The sequence below is a fragment of the Sprattus sprattus genome (assembly GCF_963457725.1).
Source record: "Sprattus sprattus genome assembly, chromosome: 1".
Lineage (NCBI taxonomy): Eukaryota > Metazoa > Chordata > Actinopteri > Clupeiformes > Clupeidae > Sprattus > Sprattus sprattus.
The window spans coordinates 39653555-39662789 of record NC_137920.1 but is presented as its reverse complement, the minus strand read 5'-3'; the positions used below and the strand labels follow the sequence as shown (position 1 = coordinate 39662789).

The window sequence follows — 9235 nt, the reverse complement described above, 5'->3', positions numbered from 1 at the left end:
CTCTCTCTCTCTTGTGTTTCTATCTGTCTTTTTTTCTTATTTTGCAGACATACCCACACTTCCATACACACAAATATATATATATATATATATGCTTTTACACATGCTTTCAGAACCAGAGTATACACATATCCTGTAGATACACTCTTATGAACTTCCTGTCAGTGTATGCCAGTTTAATAATGCACCCCTCTAAACTCTTGCTCTCTTCATGGATGGGTCCTGACTTACACGTCAGTCACCACAAAACTAGGTGTTGTCATGGCGATTGCTCAATTATTGATAATCTTTTGTGAGCCTCATTGTTCCTTCCTACTAGGGTGGTTTCTCTTTCAGTCACACCCATATAGACTTGTGTCACTGACACGCATACCCACACACACACACACACACGTTTATTTTCCTTCACTCTCTCTTTCTTCCTCACACACGCGCCCATCGTCTTATTCATCCGCACATACTCCCTTTATCTCCCCATCTCTCTCAGACCCTCTTTATTCCCCCCCCCCCCAAAGCCATTCTCTTCCCCCATGTCTTTCTTCTCTCCCTGACCCCATTGAGTCTGCTGCAGTGGAGGATCCTGGGAGCCTGTTAGAGTTATAGCTCCACTCATAGGCAGCCTCCCATGGGTCCCCCCCAGACTCACCTCTCATGCTGCTCGGCCGGCGTCTTAATGCTGCTCTACAACAGTCTTCCTCACTTAGGAGTCATCCTCCCCACTAAACCACAGTCTTAATGCTGCTCTACAACAGTCTTCCTCACTTAGGAGTCATCCTCCCCACTAAACCACAGTCTTAATGCTGCTCTACAACAGTCTTCCTCACTTAGGAGTCATCCTCCCCACTAAACCACAGTCTTAATGCTGCTCTACAGTCTTCCTCACTTAGGAGTCATCCTCCCCACTAAACCACAGTCTTAATGCTGCTCTACAGTCTTCCTCACGGAGGAGTCATCCTCCCCACTAAACCACTAGGACTCAGACCAAACACAGCTCACTTAGCAGCGACATGGCTCTGCATTCTCACAGCAGCTATCTTCTGAACAGTTGGTGGAGATCAGCGGTTTGGACAGGGAGCTGTCAACAATTACTTCTCCAGTGAAGTGTGTGGAACTGCGGCTACTTGCTTTGGAGTGTAAATATGGATAATTTGTGTTGGTGGTGAATGTATCTAGATGGGACTCCGGGATGGGGGCATCCCTGCCTCATCCTCTTAATTTCCTGCCTCATAATTTAGAGAGATTATGGGACCCGGGGTGGTGATTCCAATTATTCTGAAACATTGTAGGATGTAAACGCACTAAATCGTGTCCCATAAAGCAATGGGCGCGCCACTCTGTCATTTCCAAATAAAGAGCTGCTGCCGAGACAGGGTGAGTGGGTCAGCACCACGTCTGCGTTATCGCCGTAGAAGCCCGGCAGTGCCGTACAGCGAGTCACATGCTGAGATTTACAGGGCTGTAAAAGCCCTCCGGTACGTGGTTGCCTCATGTCTCTTAACGCCTGATCTGAGTCCATTTCTTTAGGTTTGCTTCTAATAAAAGAGGTGACGCCTGAAGTGCTCATGGCTGATTCTGCATCGTGTTCCGGCTGTCTGGGACCTGAATGAATGCACTAAATCACTAATCCCTTTGCATTGCATGTTTGTGAGCTCATCGATGATCAGAAGTTATGCCTGGATCGCACACACTGAACTTAAACTTGGAGTTTAACCGATGTTTCTCTCAAGAGTCAGGTGTGTGGGACTTGACTGAATGCTCCCATAATGATGGCGTACTACTGCTGGTTGGCAATGGAGGGAAATTACTTACCTCAGCAACACCTTGTCAAGAAACTGAGCTCCAAGCCATGAGTGGCTCTCCCTGCAGACCCTGCAGATTGGCACACTCAAAGTATTTGGCGAGACGGTAGGGGGCAATGGGTTCAGCTCCGCTCTGTGAAGAGAAACTCTCCCTCTAGAGGCCAACAGCAACAACTGCAGCTTACTCCGGGCACCCACAGCCCAAGACCTCGCAGAGATGGAGAGGGATTGAGAGAGTGATAACAGCAACAGGACAGGCTGATGGAGACAAAGAGATAGGGGCTGAGAGTGGAATGGGAAGAAAAAAGAAAGTGAAGACAGGAAGAGATAGAGAGAGAGAGAGGGAGAGAGAGATAGGGAAGGAAGTAGAGAGGGAGGGAAAGAGAGAGAGAGACAGGTAGAGAGAGAGGGAGGGAGGGAGGTTCTCAACAGACCCTCCGCTGAGTGTAATGGCTGGGCGTGCTGTGCTGATGAAAAGCACAAGGCCCCATGTGTTTGTTTGAGCTGCGACGGAAGCCCTCGAAGAGAGAGTGTGAGAGAGAGAGAGAGAGAGAGAGAGAGAGAGAGAGAGAGAGAGAGAGAGAGAGAGAGAGAGAGAGAGAGAGAGAGAGAGAGAGAGAGAGAGAGAGAGAGAGAGAGAGAGAGAGAGAGAGAGAGAGAGGCGGCTGAAAGATCTGGAGGAGGAGTAACAGGGGAATTACCAGAGTGCCATCGCAACAGTGTTTTAGGTAGGAGCTCTTTGAGGGGCTCTTTAGATCCCCCAGACGTGTGTCTCTGTGTGTTTGTGTGTGTGTGTGTGTGTGTGTGTGTGTGTGTGTGTGTGAGAGAGAGAGAGAGAGCGAGAGTGCCATCACAACAGTGTTTTAGGCATGGAGCTCTTTGAGGGGCTCTCTAGATCCCCCAGACGTGTGTCTCTGTGTGTTTGTGTGTGTGTGTGTGTGTGTGTGTGTGTGTGTGTGTGTGTGTGTGTGTGTGTGTGTGTGTGTGTGTGTGTGTGTGTGTGTGTGTGTGTGTGTGTGTGTGTGTGTGTGTGTGTGTGTGTGTGTGTGTGAGAGAGAGAGAGAGAGCGAGAGTGCCATCACAACAGTGTTTTAGGCATGGAGCTCTTTGAGGGGCTCTCTAGATCCCCCTGATATATGTGTGTGTGTGTGTGTGTGTGTGTGTGTGTGTGTGTGTGTGTGTGTGTGTGTGTGTGTGTGTGTGTGTGTGTGTGTGTGTGTGTGTGTGTGTGTGTGAAAGAGAGAGGGAGAGAGCGTGAGAGTGTTTGTGTACACACACACAGGCGGGGATATTAGATGCTTCATGCTTGATTTGTGTCCCGTCTGTCCTCCTTGCCTTGCGTGTCCTCTGTATGCACGCGGCAGAGCTTCAAACCACAGCGGCGTCTCTGTCTCTAATCACTGATCCCCCCTCCCTCCCTCACCCTCTCCTCCCCTCACCTCCCCTCTCTTCCCCTCTCCTCCCGTCTCCTCCCCTCACCTCCTCTCTCAGGTTATTCTGACTGAGATCTACCCGACGGGGTTCCAGCGCTCCTTCTCCGATGACGACGACCTGACCAGCATCGCCGACAGCGACGTCATCTACGCCTTTCAGACCCCGCCCCTCTACAGCAAGGGAGGCTCAGCACGATTCTCAGGTAACCATGGCAACGCCGCCAAAAAATTTGCCCCGTCTTGTCTGGCTGGCCAGTCTGTAGCAGCAGCAGCAGCAGGGGCTGGCTCTACAGATGCTCGAGCTGCAAGCGAATATTTCACTCCGACACTCCAACACTCCTCCGTCGTGTTTGTATTTGTTTTTCGAGCTTAAATCCATTGTTTGATCTATGAGCCAGCTGCATGCTCCACAATCTCACTGGAATTACAATGGAGGCTCAGCACTATGATTCACAATAGTGTCAAGACGTAGATATGATAATCACCTGATGTAGTCCTGCTTTGAGGTTTACTGTAAAAAAGAGAGTTTTTTTGTATTTTAGCAATAAACGGGCGTGAGCCGTGCTTATCCACACTCAGCACGAATGTTCATTATATATCAGTGATGGATAACGGTCTACCGAATACAAAGTTTGTGTATAGTGCTCTTGCCAGATGAAGGTGGGTTAATAATGCACCGACTGCTGAAAGGGATGATGAAAAATTAAGGAACTCAATGAATTGAGTTTTCTGTGCTGACTAGATACCACCACCATCACCCATCGGCTTTAGAGTGAAAGTGATGACACAGCGTGAAGTCAGGCGATCGGCAGTGAAGGGGATATGGGGAAGGTATGTGTGTAAATCAACCGAAGAGACACAATGGAAGGCCTGTACGTGGACGGGTACTTTATGGGGCTTAAGAAGGCTAGTGAGGGTACCTGCACCGCTATAGGAAGGTTTTTAGTCGTAGCTAATCCAACAGTGTAGGTGTGTGTCATTTAGAGACGAGTTGTCATTCTTGCCTTTACAAAGCTTTTACTTGGTTTGTAGTGCTGCTTGCTTGCTTGTGTTCTGTGCGATTTTCCAAAGGCAAACCAGTCTGGTGCTAAGCCTTGCTGTTCAGCTCCACTTAAATATTACCTTTATGGAGCACCCTCACACATTCACACCACATATGGGCAAGTGTCTCCAAATGAAACTTTAATAACAAGGCAAGAAGTGCTACACCATCTCCCCCTCTCTCATGGTGACAGGACATCGACCCAACATGCATTCAGTTAATGAGCAATTACTCCTCTCCCGTCCCCAGCCACTTGGAAAGGTCACCAAAGGTCAGGCCATGGAGGAGCTGCACAAATGCACTTTACGAAAGTTTTATACACAATTCTTAAGTTAAATAATCAGTTTTTGATATTGCCGTCTGCTCTCTCTCTCTCTCTCAATGGTCTTACTTTCATTTGAAGAATGCCGTAAGGACAGGATATTATAATCAGATATTGTCCCTCCGCAGAATGACTTTGGCTTATTGTCGCTTTGGTATCAAGTATCAAATAAAGGTAATTATTTGATATATTTGCTTACAGATTACTGGCTGTATTAAATCAAACACTGCGCTTGAACTTAAATAGATACATAACTGGAATAATATCTCCACACTTCAATGGTTTTGAAATCATGAAATACAGATAGACAGAGCATATTCACAATTGAAAAAATAAGATTAAGAGTTCAATTGTGAACTTTGTCCATTCTGGGGTTGAGAAACAAAGACATAATTACATTGCGCACTATAGCAACAAATTCTGCAGTCGATGTAAGACTAAATGCCTCCTTAAAATGAACTCAGGACCAACCATCACCTCCCCAAACTAAATGCTCACTTAGGCAATAAGGGGCAGTACTTAGTAATCTGTTATACATAAACTTTATGCATATACAGCTCCAACTCTCAATGACCAGTGTAAAGACAGCCACAGAAATCACAAGATAACTTCCAGAGTCCTAAAGCTTCCGCAAAGATTGGACTAGTACATTGTATATCACCCTTAAACCTTTCTCCGTTGTTGAATATAACAAGTGAATAACAAAAACTAATGTAGTGTACCTGTTGATTTTACGAATGATACCTAAACATACACAAGCATGTAGCGTTGAGCTCTGTTAGCCTTCTCTGCTTTTACAGAGCTGGTCTCTTTCTCTGCATGACCTTGAATGGCTACAGACACCAATGGCTCCCTGCATCACTGCCTGCTCTGCCAACAAAAGGAAGAGTGATGGCCCTGGAAATATCATCTCTCTCCACAGGCAGGCCTTTATTACATCCTCGTTTGGGGGGCAATATTAGGCCACGGTGCTGGAGACGCAAGGTAATTAGCACCTAGGCTAATAATGGATAAAATTAGAATGTGGAATTCAGTTAGCACTGAATCAGAAAGGTTACCGTAGTGCCTGTCTTTAAACCAACACAGCAGCTGCCAAACCATTGGTGAAGGATTCCACTAGTAACAAGACAGGCTTCTTCTTCAGTGGCTGGTCCTTCAAAATTAAAAAAATAGCTTATAGGATAGTAATTTGTGATAAAATAACTAAATACGAATTCTACATTAGGAGTAAATATTAATAAATATTTTTTTGGTTTCTATATTTCTTGTTCTTATACTTTACTAATTGATCAAAGATAGAGAACCATGGGAAAGTGGAGAAAAAAGTATTAATTTATTTTTGCCTGTGGGGATCTCACGCTAGAGAGACGAGAAGACAGCCTTCTCTTCCGAGCAATCAAAATGTCCATCAAGTCGGTCCAGTGGAGACTGCTATGGAGTTTGTGGTGATCCCAGAGCCTGGTCTGAGACAGGCACATAGACTGACTATGGGGGAGTGCACATCCCCAGGGATAGGAGTGGGGCAGGCATCTGTAGGAAGCTACTGATACACCAGATAACGGAAGCTTCCGGTAGAACCGCCACAAAAGCCCTTATCCACATCAACACATTTTTGTGAGTCTGATGAAGCCCCTCCTTGCACTCTCTGAAAGCAGACACTCTTAAGCTCCTTAGTGAATTACAGGATTGAAGTGGCTGCTTGAAAAGCATAAACACAGAGATGGTTTTGACTGTTCTGAGAACTGTTTAGTCTTCACAGCTGAAGATATGTCTTCAAGCTAAAGGGAAACAACGGCCCCACAGTGCGTATCTGGTGTTCTCGGGTTGCAGATTCCCGGCACCCAAGTGAGGTCGACAGAGGTCAACATCAGTGGAAGCATGTAAACAGACTGGTCTTGAGGTATTTACAAAAGGATACAACACCCTGATTGTAATCATCAGTCCTTTCCTCTGCCAACATCCGTGGCTGGATGTCATGTGTGACTAGTAGTGTCTGTCATCTTGTCTTAAACAGCCCGGCGGGGAAGTTATCTGTTCACTCTACCTTTCTCAGAGGGCAGAACTCTTTCTATAAAGAGTGTCCTCAAAAACAGGTGCGTATCTTTCCACCTTGTGGGAAATCTAAACTCATATGAGTTTGAGCCAGAGACACGGGAGGAGCAGGTGCTGAACAAGTCCCTTCATCCATGCGAGGGGACCTGAGCCATTACGTGTGACAGCTCAGGTGACAGCTCAGGTCAGTGCTATCTGACGCCACAGCGGCGCTCCCACACAGGAGGTGGTGTGAGGTCACCTGTGTCTGTGACCCCTCACAGTCTAGCCCCTCCCTTCTAGTGGCGCTCCGTATTTTTAGCATACTGCAATTGACAAGTCATCTGGCCTCCGTGTACCTTAACAAGGAGGACACCCAGCATCTACACAAGTGAGGTACAGTGCACACATGGGGCCTGCCTGGGGTCATGAACCCAAGATAGGAATGGAAGGTCTTTTGTCCATTCATTCAATCATTAATTAATTTATTTATTCATTCATTATTTATTTAATTCTTGGGAATACATTGATTATTTATTGTATTTTTTTTCAATGATGCAGAGATTACAAATACAAATAAAACCTAATAGCCTCAATAAGATGATAAAACGTAGTAAAAATGGTAAACACTTAAAACAAATAGCATCAAAAGACAGATCAAGTTTCCAGCAGAAAACAGGGAGGTTTGTGATCATAGATTTGAGTTGTCCGTAGGAAAGCAGATAATTGATTTTTAGAGTGTGTTGAAGATCATTCCAGGAAGATGGGGCATTAAAACAAAAGGCTGACTCTCTCAGTTCAGAGTTGACACGAGGGACCTTAAGCATAAGCCAGTCATTTGAGCGGGTTTGATAGGATTCAGAATGCGAGTCCAGCGTCATTGAGACGTAAAGTGGGAGTTTTCCGACAATGGCCTTTTATATGAACAGAAACCGATCTGCTAGGGATGACAAACCCACTTTATCATAAAGGACACAATGGTGAGTATCATAGCCATCACCAGTTATAAATCTTAAGGACACAACAGTGAGTACTACAGCCATCACCAGTAATACATTTGAGGGCAGAATGATAGACCTTGTCCAGGGGTTTAAGGGACGAAGGTGCAGCATTTCTATACATTTCATCTAGCCCAGCGCCAACATAACAACTGCTTCAACAATACTTTCACCACTAATCATAGGAAAGCTGGTTCTGTTTCTGTAAAAATAAGCCAATAATATGTCATGGTTTACTGACAAGATTGTCTATATGGTAATTAAATGTAAGCTTTTCGTCAAGCCAGATGATAAGAGGTTTATATTCAGTGGCTCTGTCAATGTTAAGTCAATTTGCAGTGGATCAATGCAAATTATTGCTCTACTGAACACCATGAAGTTAGCTTTATTTGCATTAAGCACTAGTTTAAGATTATTAAGAGCTTCCTGAAGAGCATTAAAGAAAAGTTGTACCATCAGCGTCATCAGTGTGTAGTGTCATCAGCATAATACCTTTTGTAAGAGCAAAGGATGATCAATTGTGTCAAAAGCTTTTGGCAGATCCACAAGAAGAGCAGCACTGTGTTTCTTTTTGCTTAAAGCAGAAACTATATTATTATGTGATTGCACAGCTAATCACATAATTGCGCAGATCAAATCAATCATTTGTAGAGTGATCTGAAGACAGGTTTTACATTACATTAAGGTGTTACGTTACGTTATGCCATTTTGTATGCAAGTTCCTGTCACATCAACAGTAAGAGGTGTAATATATCTCCCAGTTAAGAATTAGCAATTATCCAGCTCACAGTCTGAGAAACGACCTTTTATTAGGGTGTCCATTGCCGGGACCCTCAAAAGGAGGACACTTCTGTCAAAAACAAACAGGATGAATGTTCAAAAAATTATACCATAGAGCCATGGGTTCTGTGTGTGTGTTTGTATGTGTGTCTAAGTGTAGAAAGAGAACAGTGTGTGTGTGTGTGTGTGTGTGTGTGTGTGTGTGTGAGTGAGAGAGAGAGAGAGTGTGTAGAGAAAGAGAGAGAATATAGATAAATCGTGCAGTACATGACAGTTGGCAGCATGAAGGGTGTTTTGAGTCTCTGTTTGTGTCTTTCACAGTTCACACAAGCACTGTCTGCTGTGTAAGCCCAGACTTTGTTCAATTCCACATCTTCTAGCTTGTATTTAGCTGAAGGCTATTTAGCTTTGAGAGTAACTGGTTGGCTATATCTTCAAATGTCTAATCGCTATCACTGTGAGATTCAAGCAGCACGTTACAGTCCCTTTCCAAAACTGAAATATCTCCGGAGTAGCGATTGTAAAAACACTGCTCCTTCCCCCTTTGAACTCACGTCTGTGTCGATGCGACAGAGTTTGCAGAACAGCCTATCATTGAAGCTTTTAGATACACACTTGTGTTCTGAACTGCACTGAGGGTTAAACATCAATAAACTTTTGGGCATTTTCATGGCATTAGCCTAACTTTACATGAGCCTTTGACCACACTGCAAATCAACTCATGCAAACTCGAGTGGATTGAAAGAAGGGAGGGAACTGGACTTTATTAGTTATTTAGAAGTTGTTAATACGGCAGGTGTCTTTAAGTGTACCATGGCTGTCATTTGATT

General features: G+C 44.8%; 1 protein-coding gene across 1 annotated transcript in view; it reads left to right on the top strand.

The window, feature by feature from the left end:
- The window catches only part of usp43a (ubiquitin specific peptidase 43a), a gene marked incomplete at both ends in the record, with an annotated part of 84264 nt that overhangs the window by 49068 nt on the left and 25961 nt on the right, over positions 1–9235 (top strand). The window contains one exon of the mRNA XM_080844184.1: positions 3291–3435. Within this exon, the coding sequence (XP_080700310.1) occupies positions 3291–3435 (145 nt within the window). The remainder of the gene's footprint in view (positions 1–3290; positions 3436–9235) is intronic.